Source organism: Aureobasidium pullulans, assembly GCF_000721785.1.
Source record: "Aureobasidium pullulans EXF-150 unplaced genomic scaffold scaffold_51, whole genome shotgun sequence".
In the NCBI taxonomy this organism is placed as follows: Eukaryota; Fungi; Ascomycota; class Dothideomycetes; order Dothideales; family Saccotheciaceae; genus Aureobasidium; species Aureobasidium pullulans.
The window spans coordinates 47,057-71,215 of record NW_021941071.1 but is presented as its reverse complement, the minus strand read 5'-3'; the positions used below and the strand labels follow the sequence as shown (position 1 = coordinate 71,215).

At 45.1% G+C, this 24,159-nt stretch overlaps 9 protein-coding genes across 9 annotated transcripts; 3 read left to right on the top strand and 6 right to left on the bottom strand.

The window, feature by feature from the left end:
• Positions 1-4,021: 4,021 nt before the first annotated feature.
• M438DRAFT_329869 (CPA2 familytransporter) lies at positions 4,022-5,699 on the top strand. Its single transcript, XM_029903265.1, has 3 exons — positions 4,022-4,064; positions 4,118-5,157; positions 5,209-5,699. Exons 1-3 carry the CDS (start codon positions 4,028-4,030, stop codon positions 5,605-5,607), a joined length of 1,476 nt encoding a protein of 491 aa, XP_029754646.1. The 5' UTR covers positions 4,022-4,027; the 3' UTR covers positions 5,608-5,699.
• A 285-nt stretch (positions 5,700-5,984) lies between these two features.
• Positions 5,985-7,332, top strand: M438DRAFT_340659 (uncharacterized protein; the record flags this gene model as incomplete). Its single annotated transcript, XM_029904347.1, has 2 exons — positions 5,985-6,795; positions 6,860-7,332. The coding sequence occupies 2 exons, from the start codon at positions 5,985-5,987 to the stop codon at positions 7,330-7,332; spliced, it is 1,284 nt and encodes a 427-aa protein (XP_029754645.1).
• Positions 7,333-7,556: 224 nt separating this feature from the next.
• Positions 7,557-8,661, bottom strand: M438DRAFT_378896 (ALDH-like protein; the record flags this gene model as incomplete). Its single annotated transcript, XM_029908858.1, has 4 exons — positions 7,557-7,724; positions 7,768-7,976; positions 8,037-8,348; positions 8,619-8,661. 4 exons carry the CDS (start codon positions 8,659-8,661, stop codon positions 7,557-7,559), a joined length of 732 nt encoding a protein of 243 aa, XP_029754644.1.
• A 4,365-nt stretch (positions 8,662-13,026) lies between these two features.
• M438DRAFT_285705 (uncharacterized protein) lies at positions 13,027-13,329 on the bottom strand (the record flags this gene model as incomplete). The annotated part of the gene is made up of 2 exons (XM_029901551.1): positions 13,027-13,170; positions 13,231-13,329. Coding segments are annotated over 2 exons (243 nt in total), but the record flags the coding sequence as incomplete, so codon positions are not given.
• A 2,146-nt stretch (positions 13,330-15,475) lies between these two features.
• On the bottom strand, positions 15,476-16,906 carry M438DRAFT_350426 (uncharacterized protein). The gene has a single exon (XM_029906629.1). The coding sequence runs from the start codon at positions 16,547-16,549 to the stop codon at positions 15,764-15,766; it is 786 nt and encodes a 261-aa protein (XP_029754642.1). The 5' UTR covers positions 16,550-16,906; the 3' UTR covers positions 15,476-15,763.
• On the top strand, positions 16,655-17,542 carry M438DRAFT_182418 (uncharacterized protein). The gene has a single exon (XM_029899196.1). It carries the CDS (start codon positions 16,760-16,762, stop codon positions 17,243-17,245), a length of 486 nt encoding a protein of 161 aa, XP_029754641.1. The 5' UTR covers positions 16,655-16,759; the 3' UTR covers positions 17,246-17,542.
• On the bottom strand, positions 17,351-19,182 carry M438DRAFT_350425 (phosphoglycerate mutase 2). The gene is made up of 2 exons (XM_029906628.1): positions 18,299-19,182; positions 17,351-18,244 (listed from the first exon to the last, which is right to left on the bottom strand). Exons 1-2 carry the CDS (start codon positions 19,065-19,067, stop codon positions 17,451-17,453), a joined length of 1,563 nt encoding a protein of 520 aa, XP_029754640.1. The 5' UTR covers positions 19,068-19,182; the 3' UTR covers positions 17,351-17,450.
• A 556-nt stretch (positions 19,183-19,738) lies between these two features.
• On the bottom strand, positions 19,739-20,225 carry M438DRAFT_350424 (uncharacterized protein). Its single transcript, XM_029906627.1, has one exon. The coding sequence runs from the start codon at positions 20,158-20,160 to the stop codon at positions 19,774-19,776; it is 387 nt and encodes a 128-aa protein (XP_029754639.1). The 5' UTR covers positions 20,161-20,225; the 3' UTR covers positions 19,739-19,773.
• Positions 20,226-21,321: 1,096 nt separating this feature from the next.
• On the bottom strand, positions 21,322-23,060 carry M438DRAFT_350423 (uncharacterized protein). The gene is made up of 2 exons (XM_029906626.1): positions 22,836-23,060; positions 21,322-22,782 (listed from the first exon to the last, which is right to left on the bottom strand). Exons 1-2 carry the CDS (start codon positions 22,983-22,985, stop codon positions 21,340-21,342), a joined length of 1,593 nt encoding a protein of 530 aa, XP_029754638.1. The 5' UTR covers positions 22,986-23,060; the 3' UTR covers positions 21,322-21,339.
• Positions 23,061-24,159: the final 1,099 nt, after the last annotated feature.

The window sequence follows — 24,159 nt, the reverse complement described above, 5'->3', positions numbered from 1 at the left end:
AACCCCCTAAAATTAAATGGATCTAACCCCCCCAAAATTTCCTTCCCTACCTAAATTTAAATGGATCTAGCCTAGATCCATTACTTTATAATAGCTTAGCGCTAGAAGAATTAATTAGGTCTTAGGTCTCTCGTACCTAGGATTTTCTACATCGTAGAACTATGCGGCGAATGCGTCGAAGTCGTCTAGTCCTAGAAGATAAGTAGGATACTATAAGCCTATACCTATAATCTAAAGTCTTAGCGTAGATGTTATCTTGTTTATAGATATTGTTTTATATATTATAGAAGTTAGTAGTAGTAGAAGGGTCTTTATTCTATTAAAGAGCTAGACGAGGGTAGGCTACGTTTAAATAGAAGCACGGCGCTAGATGTCGAGAAATAGTTGTTATTAAGCCCTATATAGGCGTTTAGGGAACACATTAATGGATAGAAAGTATAGCGAGTAGAAAGATAGACTAGAAGAACATAAATTAATTTGCATGCACGCTAGGCGCGCTAATTAATAGCGTTAACAATTAAGTTCCTATAGATTCGGATTTTAGGAAGAGCAACTAAGCTATAACCTAAGACCTCTAAGGGGGAAGGACGAGTTTAAGGTATATATGTAGCCCGACGAAAGCTATAGCTACGTAATACTCGACCTATAGCTAAACTGAACAGAAACTTTAAAGGCTACTACTAAGAGTAAGCTACATAAACTTCTAAGAAAGGGAATAGGTAGAAGATAGGCGAGAGCAACTATAGAGATTACTAATAGCTATAATTACTAAACGACAGGTCCTTATTTAGTGCCTAACGTATATGCTTTGCTTGCTACATCGTAATAATTAAAAAGAGAACTAAGCCCTAGATATAGGGTATTTATTAGCGAGGGCCTAGTATAAACTAAGAGATCGTATAAGAACCCTCTAAAGATAGCTCCTATAAAGGGTAGAGTTATAGGCATCTATAGCAATTAGCTTAAATTCTAACTAAGAATTCTATATGCACGAACCTAGAAGTAGTAACTACTAGAAGACTATACTATGCTTAGGTAGCTAACAAGATTAGAAATTAGACGACCACTTAAATCTAAAGCTAGGTTAACTACGCCGCTAGATAGGTAGTTAGCTTTAGTAACTTATGCTAGGGAGAGCTCCTCTTACCTAGTTTCCTAACTAAACGTAATCGTAACACTATAGAATAGGAAAAACATAGCAAGAGGGAAGAAATTACCTCTAGCTTTTAATACTCTATTATTATAATCATCCTTTAAAGCTAATATAATAATGTTAATGATGGCGCATAGTATAATAATTAAAAAGGCTTATAAAGCTTTAGGCGCAAAGCTCGATAGGTATATAGCAAAGATTGCTATAGTAGCTTTAGATGTTAGCAGCACTGTCTGCACACCGTCGCTAGAGTACTAATCGATTGCTAGAATGTAATTAGTATAGATTAACCCTAATCCTACAAAGTAGCCTAGGAACTAGGACACGACGAGGATTAGAATAGAGCGTAGCAGAAGACCTCTCTAGATTACGTTAGAGATAGTAAGAGTAGGGTTAAGGTAAGATCCGGAGTCGCTAGCGACGTAGATGCTAAGCATTACTCTAATACTAACACTTGTTGCTAGAATTAGTACGAGTTTAGGACTAGGAAGAATAATTAAAACTTACCCCCATAGTAGAGACTAGTATAACCTATAACTCGTTCCTCTAGGTGCGGACTAAACGCTAACACCGAGGGTCGTCTATGCTAGTGCTCCATGATAAACTAGAGTCATGATCATATAGCTTAAGAACTTAGAGAAGCCTTCCTAAAAGAGAGCGCGAATTCGAGGCTAGACTAGATTCTCGGCCCCATCAACATACGATTTGATGGGTTAATAAGGGTTTAGCCTAAATCTTCTTCTTAGTTTCCGATGTCTTTGCTGGATTGCATCGTCCGGTGCGTCGTTGTGACTAACCTTTGGAGCGAACATTGGTCTTTCTCGTTGTCGCGAATAGGATGTTCGATTAGATGGACTGTCCATGCCGTGTTACATGCGTATTTTTGAAGGTCAACCCGTGTTCCAAGGCAGGAAGAACAACACAATCTTCTTGACCCGACTAGATTTTAACCCACCAGATGCATGAAGTTTCATGAGCACAGCCGGGCGGCCATGTCAGGATGACGCTTTGCGACTCTTATACCCGGCGGCTCCGCGGAATGGCCCTTGAATCAGTAAAACATTGGAACAATGCGTCCACAAATATCTCATGTCATTCGGGAAAGCGAAGGACTGGTAACTCGAATGAAATTGAACAAGGCTCTATTCTCAAGACCACTCTTGTTGAGGAAGTATACTGCGCAAATGACAAGGCAATCTGGCGAGGAAGATTCGAACATCCGAGTCAGGGTCCATGTGGTGTCGGAGACCCTTCCCTTCCAGAGACTATGATGGATTCCGATGATACTCAGATACATGTGCTTCTCACGTCTTCATCAAGTTGTATGCTTTCCATCTCATTCAGCGACCAGTCCAGCAGAGCGCAGTATTAGGCGATAAGTCGACAACGGTATACAAGCGGAAAAGGTGCGACGCGTCATTGTGGACCTACGAGGGAGATGGCTTAGCCCCAATAATACTGGAGCTCTGTACAAAGTCACAACGCTCGACAGAGCAATGTGTAGTGACAGAGCTGTGCTATACTGTACCGGAAGGCGGGGGTACCATCTAGGGAAGATAGAGAACTAGAGAAAGATGCTTCGGCGTATGCGCAAGTCCTTCCTGCGACGGACGGCATATTACTACAACTTACTGCTCGATGTCTGCTGGCATTGCACGGGAGAGGCGAGGTAGGAAGAGGAACAGCGCCGGGGTGTGTTGAGCACCCGTCTGAGCGACTGGGCAAGGCGATCGAACGAGCGTTCTACCTTCGGCAAAACGAAGTACATGTAGTCGTTGGCGGTCCTCTCGACTCGGAGCTCCCATCTCTCTCGCTGTTGTGTATGTTCCGTCTCTTTCACTGTTTTGCGCATCGGTCGCGTTGTCGAGTCGCTCAGGTCGTCACGGAAGGATAAAAGGAGGGCGTCATTCGCTGTCGGACAGAACAAAGCTATTCGTACGAAAAGACTCGCGACGGGAGAAGCGCAAAGCGATCGCGGGCGAGGCGGACGAGTCGGACGAGGTCAAGAGGGAACAAGGATGGAACGAATCGTCGTTGCAGTGGTGGAGCCAGGACTTCTTGCGACGGCGTCATCTGGCGTCAAGTCGGTGACGATTGGCGCATCATGGGCTGAAGACGTGTCTGAGTCTACGCCCGCATGGTCGCACAAGACTTATCATGTTGCGATGTCGAGTCTTGCGTGTTGTGAGCCTTCGGAGAGGCAACGAACAAGTGAAAGCTCCGCCGCTGGAGTTGCTGATCTGCCAAGCCCGCATCGCCCGGAACCTGCGAATGCTCTCCTTCTGTCTTCCTTCTCTGCGCTCGACTACGAACAGACGTTCATCCCGTCACTTCGTGCCTGAGGAGACCACACTGCGGTTGGTACAGACCCTGCAAACCCGTCGAAGGGCAATGTCGCAACGTCTTCAAGTAGCTGTTTATGACGACGTCTTGCCAAGTCCGTTCGAGCCCTCGAGCATGTCACTGCCTCTTCCTCTTACGTCCATCTTCCACCCGTCGCTCCACACGTGAAAGTCGACCTTCTTCGATGAGTAGTCAACTCAAGTGAAGATGCAAGCTGCTTTATATCTACTAAACCCAAAAGGTTCAGCGACCACGCACGCACACTTCCAATGGGCATGAGGTTTCTCGCATCCTTTCGACCATTATCCGCGTGACAAAATCCATACGCCGAAGACAAAAAGTGGGTGGCGAAAGCTTGCTCTTTCAACTTGCTTTGAGCTCTCGCTCTTGGAGGGCTTGGTATGCTTGGCCAATATTCAACACCATGACCGCACGTCTTTTGATTTGAAGTCAAAATAACATCCACCGCCGCTTTCCAAATCCTTAGACCCTACGTTTCTAGTCCCGAACACACACTGCACATCTTCCACAATGGCTGGGTCTTTCCTTGCCTACGAGGAGCCTTCTAGCAAGTATCTCATTTCCAACATCATCTGCCATGATCGCTGATCCACTCAACAGTCGTCCTGATCCTGGTCCTGATCTCGTTCTTCTTCTTCCTTTCTCTAGCAGAATGGCTGTCGTCGATCGTCTTCCGGGCTGGCATTATTGGACCCATCATCGTTGGTATCATTTATGGTATGCCTCTAGCCGACATTTTGCTTGAGGTCTGGCAAGAGACCTTTCTCGCCATCGGCTACATCGGCCTTATTCTCATCATCTTTGAGGGTGGCCTTACCACGCGTATGGACCTTCTCAAGCAGAACTTCTTCTTGAGCATGCTGGCTGCGACGACTGGTGTGGTTTTCCCAATTGGCTTGTCCTATCTCCTCCTCTACCTTGGCTTTGGATATGGAGCTGTCGAGACGTTCATCATTGGCGCTGCTCTTTCAACTACAAGTCTCGGAACTACGTTCGCCGTCATAGGAGGCGCATCCAAGGATATTGACCTTTCTCAAACGCGCATCGGTGCAGTCTTGGTCAGTGCTGCAGTCATCGATGATGTCTCTGGCCTGGTCATGTCGAGTGTTATCCATGATCTGGGATCTCTATCCGCCGGCGGAGATGTCAATCTCGGATGGCTCATTGGCAGACCAATTCTAGCATCCATCTTGATGGCAGGTTTGACGCCACTGCTCTGCAAATATGTCTTCGCGCCAGTCTTCCGCCGCTTCATCGAACACCACTTCGCAAGATACGATCATCTCTCCAATGTCGTCCTTATGGTACTGGTCCTTTGCGCCTTCATCTCCATCGCGGCGTACGCCGGTACAAGCGTATTGTTTGGGGCTTTCCTCGCTGGCTCATTCCTCACCTATCTACCTTCCAAGCACCCTGAAGGACCTTTCGTAGTATATTCTCGGGAGCATGGCGAACAAAACGATGACAAGAGCCCCACTTTTGTCCACACCTTTGAAAAGTACTTCTCAGATGTCCAGAAATATCTGATGGAGCCGCTGTTCTTCGCAAGCATTGGATTCGCCATCCCATTCATCGATCTTTGGACCGGCTCCGCCATTTGGCACGGTGTTGTGTACACTTTGTTGATGCTTTTCGCAAAAGTAAGTTGGAGATACCTGTCATCATTTCCAAGCGCTGACAAAGAATCCCAGGTCATCGTCGGTATCTGGGTCCCGCTATGGGACGTGCTTACGAAGAAGAAGAACCAAGACGTAGCAACCTCGTCGCTTTCCAAAGCAGTTCCCCCTGCTGCTCTGCTCGGTGCCGCCATGGTCGCTCGTGGTGAGATTGGTCTGCTCATCGTCGAGATTGGGTACAATTCAACACCATACGTGAGCGATGCGGGGTTTTACACTGCTGTCTGGGCCATCTTGCTCAACACCATCATCGGTCCGATGGTCGTCGGAATCCTGATCAAATTCAGAGGCAAGGAGATTGGTACCGGTCATTGGGGAATTCAAGAAACCGGTGGGCAAGGCGACAGTGAGAAAGCGCAAGCCAGCTCTCGCGATCAGGCACTGGAAGAAGGATCTGACAGCTCACATCAATAATGATAGATCGTGCTGCAGCGGTCTATACAGCATGGTAAGTGAAGAACAAATCAAAATGTATGTAGATGAATTATAACAGACTTGTTTGCCCTTCCACTTCTCATTTGTGTTTGGTTGTGAGGGCGGAGTTCGAGATTCTTGGCTTATCTTTGCTGTGTCGTGAGATAGCGATACCACCTGCCAAAAGGATCGATCCAAGACGATCCCTGGCGTTAGCCGCACCAGCTTGACCGGAATCAAATGGCGCAATTCTGAAGCCTATAACAAGCATATACCGAGTCGCCTATCGCTCCTTGCTCATGACCTTTTTGCGCTGGCTCTGCCATCTACAGACTGTTTTTTTCCACCGCAGAGGTGACCACCCGTGAACCATTTCGATGTCTTCAGATGACCCCAAGAACCATATTATCAAGGCTGCTCAGGTTGGATTCATACACAAGTTATTCCAATCTCAGTTTGACGTTGTCGTCGAGAATGTCACCACCATTCCTCGCTGCAACAACAACTTCATTCATTTTGTGACTTTCGCATCGCCCATCGCATCGGATCTGGTCATATCTGGAAAGCCCGGAGCTATCGCAATCCCAGCTGGAACTGCAAAGGTCGTCTGTCGGATTGGAAATCCTGCAGCGATGTTCAATCATGCCGTCAAGGTCGAGAACACCGTCGCAATGATGCAGCTCACTCGTCAAGCACTTTCTGGACTTGACATTGTACCGAGAGTCTTTGCTTGGAGCGAAACTGGAGAACCCTCGGGAACCGGCTGGATCCTTGAAGAGTATATGCCCGGTGTCGATATTGAAACCGAGTTTTCCACGGACGTCCCTCGTGAGGCACAGCGTTTCGTGTTCAGTCAGATGGCGACAATCTTGAAAGCAGTTCAAGACTTTGAACTGCCTCCGAAAGCCTCTGGATTTGGCGGGCTTGCTTTTGACGACAGTGGCGCTGTAACCAGTGGTCCATTTGCTGTCGAGCCATACAACGGCCCGTACCCTGACATGGAAAGCATGTACAAAGGCATGCTTCAAGCACAGCTTGTCGAGGCGGATCGATCTCGTGTCGCCCAGGGGTGGAAAGAGGATGGGCTACGAGACAGACTCGATGCTTTTGCAGAACGCGGACTCGAAGACATACTCACGAGAAGCTTGCCAGAACATGTCAGGCCGAATTTGATCATCGGCGATGTCGGTATGTTCCCTTTAGACCCACCTGTTCCCTCCACAGCAAACCAGAGCTCTGATGCTTGTGACAGTCATCGCGAATCTTCTTTTCGATCCTTGCACCTACAAAGTCACTGCACTTGTCGATTACGATTGCAGTCACACTGGCCATCCTCTACACGAATTCTTCTTCTCGTCCTTTTCAGTCAACTACTGTGTCGTCTCTGCTGAGCCTGAAGTAGCGACGGCGCTCTTCGATCAATTCCCCTCTCCACTTCCAGAATCCAAACCAGCGCTAGGAACCGAACTGCGTGACTGTAGTCCACCGCAGTGGGAAATTATGTTGATGTTTGAGGAGGAGCTGGACAAGGTTGGTGCTGCGAGACCAAGCAGTATTCAGGGCGCGAAGCAGATCACAGAGATATACGAGTTCATGTCGGAGATCTGCCCTTTTCATTTTGTGATGGATAGGTGGGTCGAAAACCAAAGTGAGGAGAAGCTGCAAACCTGTAGGAACGAGCAGAGGGTGATTCTTGAGAAAGCTTTGGCAAAATGGGGATTTTGACCAATGATCGGTGGTTCTTCAGTCTAAGTAGGTCGACTAGAGAAGGCCTACTATTGATGATTTAGTCTCTCATTGCACACACTATGGTTCCCGAATTACTATGCGCTGCGACGGATGATTTGCTGCGATGAAGCACGCAACTCAAGTGAAAATTGCGCAAAACCAGGCTCCCGTTTCAATGAGGTAGATGTTGAAGGCTATAACCCATCTCTCCGACAGGCTTCTCATAGCCTGTTGCCCATATTGATGTGCACAGCCTTGATCTGGCTATATGCTTCCAAACCTGCCTGTCCAAGTTCCCTACCAATGCCGCTTTGCTTCACACCACCGAACGGTACACGCGGGTCACAGTCTTGACTGCTATTCACCCACACCATGCCTGCCTCGATATCCTCTGCAACACGGATGCGCTCTTTCCAAGTCTTTGGTGAATACCGCTGCTCCCAAGCCATATGTCGTGTCGTTTGCCGCGTCAATGGCTTCTTGTTCGTTTTCGAAGGACGTAATCACCACGACAGGCCCGAATACCTCCTCCCGATAGATGGACATACCAGGCGTCACATCTGTGAAGACACAAGGGGTGATGAAGTATCCTTTGCTTTGCTCTGGAGGGGAGTTGCCATAGATGAGGTTCGCACCCTCGTCTCTACCCTTCTCAATGTAGCGGCGAACGTTTTGGAACTGCTCCTTCGAGACCTAAGGACCTTGGTAGGTCTTCTCATCGAACGGATCGCTAAGGATACTTGTCTTCTCCAAGTGCTCGACGAATGCCGACACAAACTTAGAGTGGATAGAAGAATGAACCATGATGCGGCTGGTCGCTATGCAGATCTGGCCTTGATTGCTCATGATGCCAAAGTGACTCCATTTAAATGCTTGCTCCATTTCGGCGTCCTCGAAAATCAAGAGTAGGATCATTCTTCCAGTCTTGAGGGTAACATTCTTCAGCGTGTTTGCTGCAGACTTCATGATCTGTCTAGCTGTCGCCGTAGAGCCTATAAATGCAATCTTGTCTACTAATGTGTGGTCATAAAGTTGACCACGCCGGCAGGGAAGCCGGCGGTCTTAATCAGGGTGCCGAAAAATGAGATTAAAAGCGGTGTCTACTCTGCGGCCTTTAAGACTACGGTGTTGCCGCAAGCAAGAGCAGGCCCAAGTTCCTAGCAAGCCGTTAATAGGGAGTAACTCTACTGCTTTCGTATTAGTAATAGTCTCTCCAAAATGTAAAACAAAGTAGACAACGACAACAATCTAGTGACTTTAATGATGTTTTGCTAGACTTCTACCTGTTTTCTCTTTCCTCTTGTCGACCGTTCTTACTACGATCATTAGTAATTATATCGCATCATTTCTTCCTGTATGTTAATGCAATTTCTTAGCAGACAGCAATAAGTACTAATTGCTCATTCTAGCATAGGCGCCGCAAGATACATTAGTAGTAAGTCATAACAATAGGAGAGTAGTCTCGGCGAGGTTATCTATAGCTACGTCTACATTAAAGCACATAGACATTAGCTTAAGTGCGCATATAGGTAACATACTCTACGAGATCGTAGTAAACTTCCCTTAGAGTTTAATCATTGCCTTAGTTAGGGACAAGGCTAAGGCCGCACTAATCGATAAGAAGTACCTATAGGTTACCTTACTCGAAGGGGACTTAGATTCTACGAGCTTAATCGAAGACTAGGCTACTTAGGTAGACGTCGTAATTAGTTAGTAAGGAACGCTATTTAATATAATCTCCTCTAACATTATATAGATGCTGCTAATGCGAAGTATCTCCCTACTATATAGAGTATCTATAAAGGAGTCTTATAATCTAGTAAGGACAAGCCGAGTAAGCTCTCTATCTAAGTGGCATATCTAGAGATCACTAATGCCTATTTACAGCGTTATAGCTTTAGATATTAGGGGTAAGTCTGCTTTCGGTCCCTAATATTAAGCATAAGTCATTTAGCGAGGCATCCGAGAAGGTCTATAATAACTTAGTTAACACTAACGAGATTAGACAACTAATTGATATAACTTCCTCTCATACTGTTAATTAAGCTATTCTTAACTTTATAAGAGCTTATACGACGAAGGTTAAAACTACGCTTATCTTTCTACTAATCATCTATAGGTTAGGGCGTAGCTAAGGGAACAAAAGAAGCATATAGATCCTAACACTTTATAATGTAGCAATTAAGCAACATAAGAGTATCTTTATTAGTAGAGGTAAAGCCTATTAGGGTAACGTACACGTAGCCGACCTTAGCGGCCTTATTAGGAAGCTTACCGAAGCTAGCTTAGATAGCGATAGCCTAGAACATCTATAGAATGAGAACGGATTTTACTTCCTAGCAATAGGCGAAATAGTAAGCACTACCTTATTATTACGATTATGTCGATATATACTAACTTAGATAGACGTAGAAGTCTATCGTAGAAAATATCGCTTAGGCTAGTAGTAAGCGTAATATTAAAGCCTAAGTAGAATCGATTATAGCCGAATAGGCTAACTAGTTCTCGCCTTACGGTAGCGTACTTTTTAGGACTAATGCCCGAAGTAAGCCCTCGCGCGGTCGCAAGTTCTTAGAATATAAGGCTATACAATATTCTCTAGAGGACGAAATACTAATTACATTCGTAAGAGAATTAGAGATTATAGATGCTTAAGCCCTACCTTCTTAACACTAGAACTAGATATACACGTATATTATTAGAGCAATTATATGCATTATATCTGAGATGGACATAATTTTAACTATTTTAATACGAAAAAGTTAAGGATCTAATGCTATAGAGATGCATAATTGTGTATGTCTTATAAGAGTTGTCTATTAAGATACCCTATATTAATCTACCTTTCGGAAGGTTACTATAACTTAAAGAGCATTATACCTGTTAACAGTTCTACGCGTGTCCTATCCTAGCACCTCTAATATAAAGTTTTATATAGGAGAGTGTCGTCGTTATAGGTTAGGAATAACTAGATCTAAGATAGCTTAATTTACTTACCTAACATATTAAGCATTAACGTAGGCTAAGGCACGCGACGATAGCGTTAGCTTAAGACGGACAAAGCGTAATGTTCCTACAAATGGGCTCTTAGATAGACTAAACCATTAACGTTATATCTTGTACCAATGTTATTAGTAAGAAGCTAGCATTCGATAGGCTAGAACGGTCTTAGGAATGCATCCGATCACGTTTCTATTAAAAAGGCAAGCTACTATAAGGATTCTCTTTATATTAGTCGATAGCGTTTATCTACTATAGCTATCCTACTTACCCTACATAATTAGAGCGCTAGGTCGTATGTCGTATGCCTTTTAGTCTAAGCGCAATGACGGTAATCGCTATATCTTAGGTAGCTATAATCGGCATTAACATTTAGGTTCCTAAGTAAGGTTTAGCCTACACGCGACTCTTTAGCCTAGCTAAGTTACGGCGTATTAAGACTAGACGTTAGAACTACTGCCGTATATCCTTAGTCGATAGTATCTAGATAAGGGCATAATCATCGAAGGAAACGTAACTTAATAGGTGTAAGGGGCATTAGAAGTGTTTATATATAGCCTCTATCTACTCTAGATATCTAGCCGACCCTATAGTTTAACCTCTTATTACTCTTTTATATTACCTCTACGTTTTACTTACTCGTTACCTCTCGTTATGTATTAAGAGTTACTATCTAAGTTTAACGAGAAAGATAGCGGTTAGCTTAACCTAACCTACTCCTAGAATGTTAGAGAAGTCGAGAATCTTAATCCTTACTATAATGCTATCTTTAGCGACATTAGTAAAGGCGGCCCTAATTACTATAATGTACGAGACTCTTTGCCCTAAAGATAATGATGCTTAGACACTAATCGATATAGGTAGGTTAGCTTAGGACTATCGCTCTTATAATAAAGACATAAATCGGGCTTAGTGTCCTTTCTATTCTAGCCGTTTTTGATACATTAGGCATAATACCTAGCATAATCTATCTTATTATCATTGCTATAATTATAACCTAGTTAAATTATATAGTTAGGGTATTTAAGATAAAGCATCCTAAGGTTTATAGTATCGATAATGTAGGAAGACTACTATTTAGCCGCGTTAGTCGTAAGTTCTTTAGTGTAGCATACGTGCTTTATAAGTCTAATACTCCGCTACTAGAACCTATAGTCTAATAATGTTCTATAGATTAGATCTTTGTTACTAGATCTAGTATACTTAGTATCTCGATCGCTTTTAACGCTCTCTCGACTTATAGTGCTTATACTACGATCTTTGTCGCTATAGCTGCTATTATCGGCTTCCTCTTTACTAGTATCTAGACACTTAGTCGCATTACTTAGCTAGTATAGGTTAGCGTTAGTAGAATCATTACATCTAGTAAGTAAGACTTACTCTTATACTATAAACACCTTTTCCTATAGTAGCCTTAACATAACCGACCGCCGACGTAGCATAATATAATAGTAGTCTTTAACAATCTCTTGCTACTACGTCCTCTATAAGTCTTAGTAATGCTATATACCTATTATAATGCATAACCTGTTCGTTTTATAGATAAGGTCCATTTAAGCCTAAGCGAATCATTCCAAATCTCTTTCCCTATAAGCTACTATCTTTATTTTATAATTTACCTTCTCGCGCTAGACTAAAGCTAACACCCTCTTAGTCCTAGTCCTTATAGTCGCTGTCGGTATCTAAGACCGCCTAGCCTTAGCCCCTTAAACTAGCCCCTAGTCCTCCGACTATAAGATTACCTCTTCTCCCTCTTTTACTAAGGCTATCTCTATCGTCTCTTCTCTTGTCTTTGCTTTCGCTAGAACCCTAGGCTTCTTCCCTATTGTATCCGAGATGCGCAATCCTCGTCGTTATACTAGAAGCCTAATCATCTATTAAGCTACTATAACGTCTATCTATATTGCTATTAGAATTGTAGTGTACTACTTTTATAGTAGTTACGTTACATCTCTAGCGTTAGGGTCTATAGGTGTAACGATAAAGAAGGTTTATTATAGGCTTACCTTGCCTAGATTATATATTAGCACTATTCTACTTTCTTATATAAGTCTCGCCTAGATCTAGTCTATAAATGATGACGTATTTAGCTAACATCGAGATAGCTTCCTACTAAATACGTATTTATCTATATTCTCCGAGGTTTGAGACATCTTACGCAAACCATAATAGTTCATTAGATTACCTAGCTCTCCTACACCGCTATAATAATTATCGTCTCCTACATTGTTACGAGCGCTATCCCTATCTTTAGTAGCTTAGTCTCGCTTATTAGAGCTCTACTTAGTACACTACTTTCTTTCTAGCCTTATAGATGCATATAGTTATATAATAACTAGAAGAATAAGCGTACTACTAGATAGATGTTAATAGTAGTATAGTGTAGATTTATCATCTTATTAGGAACCTTCTTAATGATTGCTAGTACCTATAGCTTAGTAGTTAGCATTATTAATAGTTATGCTGCTTCGGGTAGGTCGGCGGCTTAGTCTTATATAGACAACTTAGGCTTAGTGTAGAAGAATATATTATAATAGTAATAGAAGACGATTACTATAGTAAAGGATAACTATATATATATTATAAATAAAACACACGTACGAACATTTGGACTTAAAATCTCTTCATTATATCCTCCTTACTCTATGTTACCTATAGCTTATTAACTTCTATAACAAATGTACTAATCCTCTAGCAGAATAGGTTAAGGCCGAGAGAACTAGTAGGAGTGTAAGCGTAAACCGCCTTACTAAGAGTGTCGTCTAAGTTGCTCTTATCTAAAGTAGCCTTATTAGTATAGAAAGGTATAGAATCGATGATGCTAAAAGCAAGAGTCTATAGAGGTAGAAGTTAGTCCTAAGTCGTAGTAGTACAGTCATTTATAAAGGAACTTACGTTAATAACGCCCTTAAGAGAATAAAGGATAGTAGCTATAGGGCTAAGGAAGATACCTTCTAAAAGGCTAGACTTACTAATAACGATCTTTAGTAGATTTTAGTAGATAACGACAAACTACAACTATGTTAGAGACTAGGTATTCATTAATAGACGGGTTAGACTTACGTTAGAGAAAGTATCGTAAACCTTCTACTCGGCAGCGGTATTAGTATAGGGCTAAGTACTATCTATACTAGTAATAGCTATAGTTCTAGTAGTAATGATACCCTTAAAGCCATCAATAAGTTACTATAAAGTAATTAGCAAACTCGTAAGTTAGTTAATAGCTAGGTCAAATCCTTACCTAGTAGTTAGTAGTACCGCTACTAGCTCTAGGACTAAGAAGAGGGACACCTAATATAGGGTTAAGGTTTTAAGCAATTATAGCTAAGCTCTTAGATTGCTAGGTAATCTTATTAATAGTAGTAACTATTTAGTTAGTAGTAACTATACGCTTTTCGATAGGGCTAGTAGAGGTAGAGGTAGTAAGGAGGGCTACGATAGGTGCGACGATCTTAGAGAAGTTCATCTTAGAGGAGGGCAGGAAGTCTAAAGTAGCTTATTATTTGACGAGAAGACTAGATAATAAAGCTAATTTAAAGTTAATAGTTAGAGAAGAGACGGCCTCCTTGCCTATTTATATATCCTTAGTCCTAAGTACTACCCTCTAATGATGTCGCTTAGATAGACTATAGTAGTAAGAAGATGTTTATAGTAGATGCTCTTAGTAGTTACATTAGGATTTTTAGTCGTTATTGCCTTTATTTAGCTAGTAATGCACATGTTCGTTAATACGGAGAGGGGGCATAATAGTATTATATAGACATAATCTTAGGCTTCTCGATCGTATTAGTCCTATTCCTAGAGATCTAAATGGTTAACGATAAGAGCTTTAACCATCTTAAGTTAGAGCACGAAGTCTCTAAGCCTTTAGATCTATAAGGGAAGGAGAATTAATTAATTAAGATCGACGCCCTAAATCTTAGAAGGTCCCTAAAAGAGGGGCTTAAAGTTAGAATAAACGTCTTCGCGTAGGCCTAGTACGAAGCTACGCTAAAGCTTATATTAATCACCTACTTAAACGCCTATAGCGCACTATAACAAACTATACAAACGTTAATCTACGCATATAGTTAAAGACTTATTAGATAGGTATAAGATAGTCTTATACTTAAGCTTAAAAGTTAAAATAAAGATTAGCGTTATTTTTCTACTATTAAGTACCCTATACGTAAGAAACGTAGTTATATAATCTTAATAAGGTAAGCTTAGGATTTAGTCGATTACTAGAATAGTGTCTTAGACTAGAGACATTCTTATTATAGGTAAACATTAGTAATTAGCACCTCTTACGATCCCTTAAGTATTTCTATATAATGCTATACGGCTATAATAGAGGTCTAATTAATAATAATACTTCCCTTTTGACGACGTTAATAAGACCTCCTCTACTATCTCTAGTATAATAGTTACGTATCGTCTACTTTAATTATAAAGTCTTATTATAATAGTGTCTTAGTAAAGACGTACATCTTACGATTAAGCATCTTAAAATTTAACTATGCTTCTCGTTCGCTAGTTTATTAGGTAACATCTAAGAGCTTCTAATAGATAACGTTCGTAGAGACGGACTTGTCGTATGCTATATCGCTTAATATAATACTATACGACTCTATATATTTTAGTTATCTAAGCTTCCTACTTAAAGACTAAGAAACTTAACTCGTTAAGAGTTACTAATAATGCGGCTCTAACTATTAGTTGTGGTCTAAGGTATAATTTATTTAGTAGATGTAGGTAGAATTGTCTAAAGAGATTATAATTAGTTATAAATCGTATAAGATTAGATATAGACAAGTTACTAAGGTTTAGATGATCCTAGGCATTAGCTTTAACTAATATAGCTATCTTAACTATTTAGAGGGTATAGAGTTATAGAACTAAGTATTCCTTATCGAGCAAGTAACTCTTAGTAAATAGCGGCCGTTTATATCTAATCTAAGTCTTATAAACCTAGGTACTATATATAAACGCTAGACTATATACGAGAAGAATAGGGTAAGGCTACTATTATGTTAGTGCTACTATTAATAGAGCCTTAGATATAAGACACACTATAGCCGTTAGTGTAGCTAGTATAGTTAGCGAGCGATCGTTAATAATAATTATTATAATAATTATTAGATGAGCTAATTAATATAAGGCCTTAATTTCTATCGAGTGATCGCTACAACACCTTATAATTATCATAAGTGTATTATGATAATCTGAGGGCAGGGTTACACCCTCAGCGAACCTTAAGATGTTCAGGGTTGGCAGGGTCGCACCTACAGAATCAGATAAGATGCGCAGATCTTCTATATACGGTTAGTCTAGCGGGCTCTTAGCAGTAAATGAGCGATCATAATTGATCACGATTATCACGAGCGTGAGCGAGCGAGAGGGTAATTTCTGCCGAGCGATCGAGACGAGACCAATTATTAGCTCATTATCACTCGCTGACCACACTGAGTATAGCATGCTCCTGTACTGTCTTGACTCTGCGCAGAAATACTGTCTTTACAACACCGTCATCAAGGTGACTTCGTGCAGCTTTAGCTTGTGTTTGGGCACGAGTCCAGACATAGACAGACCATCCAGCGTTTAAAACACCATACAACGCAGGCAGAGCATTGCCAACGTAGCCAGACAGCAGATTACTGGCGAACCAGACGGCTCGATTGGCACCTCCAATAGCCATGTATGTTCCAATGGAGATGAGGAATGCTCCAGCGCCCATTGCGATTTCAACTCCCGCACGGTCAAAGATCTCGGTACCCAAGTCGCGATGGTTGATGTCTAGTTTCACCCTATGGTCACCGGACGATTTTTCCAGCATTTTTCTCTCTTTCCGGAGCAGTTTGATGTTACTGCAGCTGCGCTTAGCATCCCAGAAGGCGACAAAGGACATGACGAGTGCGACCGTGGCTCCAATAGCCATGAGAGCAACGGCGTATGCGGGAACCGGCACTTGATTGAAGACATTGGCGGCAAAGTCGCCTGAGTTGGCCAGATCCAGAAAGCCGATAGCAAGTGGAGGGATATTTCGAATGCGCGATTGAGCACAAGGGTGAAAAACGCCAGTCTTGTCGCGGATGAAAGTCGTGCAGGTGGCGGGACGATTATGTCGCCGCGAGAGACGGTCGACTGAAATAGACTCTTTCCCCGTTTCGAGGTCAATTCTAGTATCACCGGAACAAGGCATGCCAGTATCTTGCTCAATTCTGCATTGTATCATTGCAGAATCGCTTGGAAACCATATTGCAGGACAAACTGCTGTGTCGATACGATATGAATAGATGAAGAAACAAGCGATGCTTCGTCAGCTACCTTGGCTTTCATCCCTTTGCTTCGTCCTCGGCAGGTCGGCATCGTATTATAAGGCAAGTTTGCAACTTCCTGAGTGACTTCCAAGATCTGATTCCGGCATTCCGGAACAACCAAGATAATGACATCCAACAACGGCCCACAAATCTGGTGGGGGATTGCGCGTCCGAGGATCAATCAAGATAAGGACATCCGCGTTTTGGCACATCGACACTGTGTCTTGCATCTCCACCTTAAATACAAAGGGTCTCCAGGTTGCTTGTCATCAATAGAGGATAGACAAACAAGCGATGGGGAAGTTGCTGCAGCTGAGCTTTTCATGTTGTGGCTTCTTGGTTGGACTGTGCTTTCTGCCAAGACCGTGTGGCCGAGGATACCACCCTGCTCGTATTATCGTTCGAAGGATATATCTGTCAGAGAAGTGACTCGAAAGACACAAGACTGTCTGTGTCCATGGAGGCTGATATCATCATATGCACCGTACTTTGGCAAGTCGACATTGAGCAGAGCTGTTATTGATAAGGATCTTAGTGAATTCGCCGATCACACGAGCCGAGTCTCCACTGCTGCCATGAACCTCGAAAAGTGTAGAATCGTCAATGTTTAGTGTACGAACGGGAACATCGTGGTGCTCGTATCGGCATTCTTTGTCCTCTGCGTGCCACACGGATACCTCAAAGTCAAGAAGGTCAAGAAAGTTTGAAGTAGTTTGTGCATCATATTTCATTTCGTCTATGAGGTGTATCATAGTGCCGGGATATCTATCATATTTTTTTCGCTTCCAAAATGTTCCAATTCATATATACAGACCCTTACGACTTGATCAACAAGCTGGAGCCGGTCATCTCCTCGGGCTGGGGCAGACCCATGACAGCGAGGACGGTGGGAGCGACGTCACCAAGGACACCGTCGGTCTTCTTCAAGCTGTAGCCCTCGGGAGCGTTTGCCATGACAAAGGGAACCTTGTTCAGGGTGTGCGATGTCTTGGGGGTGTTTTTCTCGTTCAACATCTCCTCGGCGTTGCCGTGGTCGGCGGTGATGAAGAGGGTGTAGCCGCTCTCCTTGCACTGCTCGTAAACCTTGCCAATAGCCTTGTCGGTCTCGGTGCAGGCAATGACGGCAGCGTCGTAGACACCGGTGTGGCCGACCATGTCCGGGGGAGCGAAGTTGTTCATGAGGAACTCAAACTTGCCCTCCTTGATGCGCTCACAGAGCTTGTCGGCAACAGCCATGGCACTCATCTTGGGTTCCTTGTCGTAGGTAGGGACGCGAGGGGAAGGGACCATGTCTCTATGCTCGTTGTCGAACTGGACCTCGACACCTCCGTTGAAGAAGAAGGTAACGTGGGCGTACTTCTCGGTCTCGGCGACGTGGCACTGGTGGACCTTCTGCTTGGCAAGCCACTCGGCGAGGACGTTGTCCATGGTCTGGGGAGCAAAGGCGAGAGGGAAGGTGTAGTCGGTCTTGTAGCGGGTCATGGTGGTGACGTGCATGTTGGAGGGGTAGGGGAAGTCGGGTCTGGGGCTGCGGTCCTGGTCGCCGATGAGCTGGGTGATCTCGCGGACACGGTCGCTGCGGTAGTTGAAGAAGAAGAGGGTGTCGTCGTCTGTTGCATTGAGTCAGTCATGGCGGGAAGGGGGAGGATAAACGGAAAACATACCCTGGACTCTGCCGTCCTTGCCATTGACGATAATGGGCTTCAAGAACTCGTCAGTCTCACCAGCCTCGTAGCGCTCTTTGATGGTCTTGACGGGGTCGGAAGACTCCTCGCCCTCGCCCTTGAAGATGCCGACCATGGCCTGCTCAACACGCTCCCAGCGCTTGTCGCGGTCCATGGCGAAGTAACGTCCAACAACGGTGGCGATCTTGCCGAGACCGATCTTCTGAGTGTAGTCGATGACAGTCTGCATGTGACCGGCACCGGACTTGGGGTCGGTATCACGACCGTCACCGAAGAAGTGGATGTAGACCTCGGGAACGCCGACCTCCTTGGCGACGTCGAGGAGTCTGAGAAGGTGGTTGATGTGAGAGTGGACACCGCCGTCCGAGACCAGACCGAGCAGGTGCAGACGGCCGTTGCCCTCCTTTGCGCGGGTGAAGCTCTTGACGATGTTGTCGACCTTGTTGAGCTCGCCCTTCTTGATGGTCTGGTCGATGCGGACAACGTCCTGCCAGACGACTCTGCCGGCGCCAATGTTCAAGTGACCGACCTCACTGTTTCCCATGAGGCCCTCGGGAAGACCGACAGCGAGCGACGAGGCCTCGAGCTCCGTGTAGCCTTGGGTAATCTTGCTGCCCTGCTTGGCGAACTCGTCCATCCAGGGAGTGTCGGCGTTCAGGATGGCGTTACCCTTGTCGGGCGACTTCTCGCCAGCGACACCCCATCCGTCAATGCAGATGAGGACTGCCTTTTGTGCGACCTGTGCCATGTTGTATGTCTGTGGGTGTGATGTCAGAGAGGATTGAGCAGTACTGAATGGGCGGTACAGAGGAGGAGGAGCCGAGTTTGAGAGTAAAAAGAAGAGGAGTCGCGCTTACTGGAGAGGCTTATGAATTATGAAGAGTATACAGGTGGAGTGATGGTCAACAAGCAAAGGTGATGTCTCGTGGAGGGGTGAAGCCGGTGAGCGACGACGGCGCTCTTTTCCGGCGTTCAACCATCGGACAAGCTTGGACCTTTCTGAACTCACCGACGCGACTTTTCGGCCCGCTCTGCCTTTTTTGTTGATCACGCCGATAAGCTGATAAGAATCTGCCCACCAACACATGAATGCCAAGGGTGCCATCATCGCCATCAACACCATTCTCAATGCCATCGTGCATCTTGATGAGTGCATTTGTACGTCGTCGCTGCGACGTGACAAGAGGCCGGAGACAAAACTCCGAAATAAGAATTTCATGAGGAAGATCTGATTCTGATTTCCATACACGACATACGCCAGCGTACATCAACATCTTGCCGCCATGGTAAACCTCCAAGTTGTCATCAGCGCGCAATAGGCAATGCGCCCATCTCCGCCGGCGGCGTCGGCCAAACACGAGTGTCGCAATATCCAAAGTACTCACAAGCAGCAGTCTGCGGAGCCGGACAACTATCTTCATCAGCTTTTGCACTTTGTGTCGAAAACGGGGAACTTACTGCACAGCTTCTCCCGTCATGATATATGCCCAAAGCTTCTCGAACACTCGGCCACTGACCGAATCATCCAACCGTGTATCCAGCAGCCATTGTCGCATACGGACATAATCCTCCTTGGTCCTCCCCCTGATCGCTTCCTTCGTAGCAGCGAATTGCGCACAACATTGCGAAGCAATTGTATCCGGCAACTTCTCATCTGGAAACAACGCTCCCCAAGCATCACCAATTGCGTCCTCGGTCTCTCGCAGATGATCGCCATCACCCCAGACCACCGCATCATGATGTTTCGGCCGGAGTTCAGCAGGGCATGAAGGCGACCAACTGAATCTCAGTGAGACGTATTGCGCTTTTTCCAACGCCGATACTCGAAGATCTTGGATCATGTCGACGATGTCACGTTCTTGGTGCCAGGCTGTTCGGTGGCCGTGTGTGAAGATTGCGTAGGGAGGTAGGTTATCGTAGTTGTGAATGATATAACTGAGGTACACCATTGCTTCTCTGCCTTTATTTGCTGGGATGGCAAGATGGAGTGGTGAACTAGCGTCTGTGACTATGAAAGGAAAGACATCATATCTGCGGTGGGAGTCAGCTTGTCGTCTCGGAGGTATGAGCAGCTTGAAGCCCTACTCATCGGTCATGTTTTGCATCCATTCCAGACTGTCTGCCAGCACAGCTCCTGCAATGATGGCCGGACGTAATAGAGCCGGTGCTTGCGACTCTTCACCCATGTTCACGTTTACATCGATATTGATGTTGATCTCCGTTTGCTCGAGGGAGATGGCTCCATAATCCGTATCTGTCTGGCCAATAGACAAAGAGCCCTGTTGAATACCACCAGCAAAGGTGTCTTCCCTCCAAGCCTCAATAAGCGCCCCCAGGAAAAGCAGACACAGTAACGTCGCAGCACATAGTCTGACTTTTGGGTTCGAGGAGGCGAATTCTTGGACTGATCTCATATCGACTGGTCAAATGAGCAAAGACAAAGACAATGATGGAATAAAAGATGATTATTGCGACATATCGAGGGTAGAATACAAAAGGGCAGGTGTATCTCATCAACTCAACAACCAGCTTGCGAAACACAACCACGCAAGCAACTCCAAGCCTCAACTGCCCAGAAATATCAGGAGCTTGAATTCTCATCCGTGCTAAGCTCCATCACTGTTCACTCGCGGCACGACTGTATCAGAGTCTCCCAGAGGCGCTGAGCTTACGTTGACATTATAGAACTAGAGTACACGCATACCAGGTTTACTGTAGCCAAGACATCTGCCGCGTGGTGTCGTTTGATAAACGTATAACGGCGTAACTGCCGAAGGGAAAGTCGTCGAGGACATGGAAGAATCGATTCCCAGTATGTGGGGAAGGGCACGAACTATCAGAGTAGTGCTATCAGATGATACTTGGAAGTTGGAACCAGACGACGCGACACTGTAGCCGAACAAGTCCACGAGAACCATTGGTTGAAATAGCAACAGTTGGAAGTGCAAAGCGCTCGCTAAGAGAGTAACAAGAGGCGAAGAACGTGAACATGGAAAAAGATTGCTAGAAAGGAACACAGATTATGCCAAAGAGGAAGCATCACTATGCAACCTCACCTTCTCATACCCCAACCACCTCGTCTCCCTCCAATTCTTGAATTGCCTGAACCCTTCGTATCCAATAACAAACAGCATGAGTCCACAGATAGCAAACATGGCCAACTGCACAGCACTATACTCACTAACCTTATACCCGTTCAAGATCCCATTGGCGCCAATCTCCCATCCTAGATCCAGGTAATCGCTAACGCTCAAAACATTGCCATCTGCATCAAGAGCAACAACTCTTAGAAACCTCTCTTCTGCATCTTTCAGTTCAATCTCGGTTTCGAAGCCTTGTTTTGAAGTGGTGGTGACGTCTTCCCATGCGTCGTCGGGACATGCTGATTCCTCCGCTTGTTGCAGCTTCCAATCCTTGACTTCTGTGGCTCCGTTCCAACTGACATAGATTTCTTTTCCTCCCTCGCCGAATGCGACGGAAGGTGGCCAGGTGGGTTCGCCTTTCCAAGGTGCTTTGAGCGCGCGATAGGATTGTACATCTCCTTTGCCCCAGCTACTCATTGTAGAAAAGCGGTTATCGCAGAGAACCTGTCCGTCGGCGGTAAACTCGGTCCAGACACCGACGTAGCCGAAGCCTAGTAGAACTCTCGGGTCCGCGCCGTCCTCTGAAGGAATTATTTGCATGCTTCCTTGACTCGAAGCGACGAATTGGGCTGGGTGGAAGTATTCTTGAACAAGGTTTGCTGTGTATGCGTTTGGATCGTGTGATTCCAGGTCGGCATAGGTTGGGTATGTGATTTCGATGAGTACGCCCCTGGAAGGCCTGTTGCCAGTCCACTCGTGATCTGCTCCATTGTCGAAAGCCGAGACCAGCATCTTAGTAACTCCGTCGACATCTTTCGTCGGATGGATGGCAATTTCATGGGCGAGGAGTACAGGAAATTCCGTCAGATTGTGGAAGCGGGCAAAGTGTTGATAAGCGATATCAGTAGCCTTGCTCTTGCCATCCGAGATGTCTTCGAAAGCGTTGCGCTTGCCTCCAAGTATCCAGATAATTTCTCCCGATCGTCCGTCGATGTAAGTGATGGTGTGAGTGTAGCGTGCCGAAACCAAATAATTGCCCAACTCGTCCTTTTGTATGCTGTTCATATGATACCAATCCCAAGGCCGATTCGATGCTCTTCCCTCATCGTTGATGTCGCGGAATGTCTCGTCCAGACTGTGATGTTCAGAGGCGCGCCATTGGAAGATCAATTCGTTGGTCTCGAGGTCGATTTCCTGAAACAGGCAGTCCCAGACCCAGATCACGTCTGCGTCGTCGACGAAACCGGGGAAAGTGACGGGATGGATCTCGTAGATTGTCATCATGCCGGTGCCCTCGGGGGTGATGGTCAACTCATGCAAATCTGCATGCAATCCGTTCAGAGCGGATATCTTTGCCACCTCCTCGTATCTTGAGTTATACTGTGCCCTGCGTCAGCTGATTGAGCCTGTTATACCGGTTGCCTGAAACTGACCATGTAGTAGTCGCCCTCTCCATGGCCACCAACACCATCATTACCAACCCAAAAAGTAAGCACTTGCTCCCCCTGATATTCTTGCACCTTCAAATTATATCCCTGCCCCTCCACATAATGCTCCCAAACCATGTCGCCTGCATTATCCATTATAGTGACGGCCGGATGCGGTACTTGATATCCTCGTGGCGAAAGAAAGATGTAATTGCCGTCATGACATTGTGGCGAGTCGTTGGGCCGCCGTAATATTGGTGACATCAAGTCGGAGGATTTGAAGGTTTTGTATGGGTACGAGCCGAAGTTGTGTTCAAAGGCTTTGATGTCTGATCTGTCGAAGTCGGGGCCGACATCTTCTGCTTTTGTGGTTGTCGGATGCAGTAATCCGAGGAGTGGTAGTAATAACAAGGAGCCAAGCATGGTTGTTGAGAAGGTAGATACAGGTCCTTGGCGTATGATTGACTGACACCTTACAACTTTACAAGGCTCAAATCCGTGAGAGTATTAGACGAGAAGATAGATGTAAAAAAGCCAGATAAAGCAGGGATCGAACGACAAACGGAAGTGTAGAGAATTGAGTAAGAAAGAAGCTGCACCAGTCACCGAGCATGAATAAGAAATCGCAATGTCCAACAGTACGTGTCCGGTTGGGATGATTGCGTGTCAAGAAATCAAAGCCTCACCTATAAGGGAACCTAAGTTCACCTACCTGTCATCCGCAGTCGGCCGACAAAACATCTGAGACGTGCAAGGATATCGTGGAGCCCTGACAGAGAATCATCTTCATCATTGCTCTGCGGACACCTACCGGAGTGATCGATCCGGATCGTCGCGGACATGGAAACCCACAACCAAGCTTCTTCTCTTCTCTGGGCGGTCATGGCAAAGTCGCCAAAAGTGAAGCGTGTAAGGCGTACAGAAGCATCGTCGAAAGTCCACGAAAGCAACGCAACAGGGCATGACGAAACCGACTCAGCCATCCCATCAAATCTCTTCATCGTTTGTCGCAGAAATGTAAACAACACAACAACGTCTACGACATGTCGCCGCGAAGACTTGCCAAGGGGGAGAGTCGGCACATTTTAGAGTCGTCATCCTTGTGGTGCATCTTCCGGTTGACATGAGCCGGGAAAGGAGGATTTTCATCGCGCCAAGGCCAAAGTTACGCGTACATCTTCGTCGTTCTTTGAGGATTGTGGGGAAGCTGTATAGGGCTTGTTGAGCATCGTGAGATAAGGCCATGCGTCACTTGAATTATGTTTCGGTTCTTCTTGCTTCTGTGTTTGAAGCAGTTGAGATGTGTTTCGAAGCCTCGGTCTTCTTGGAT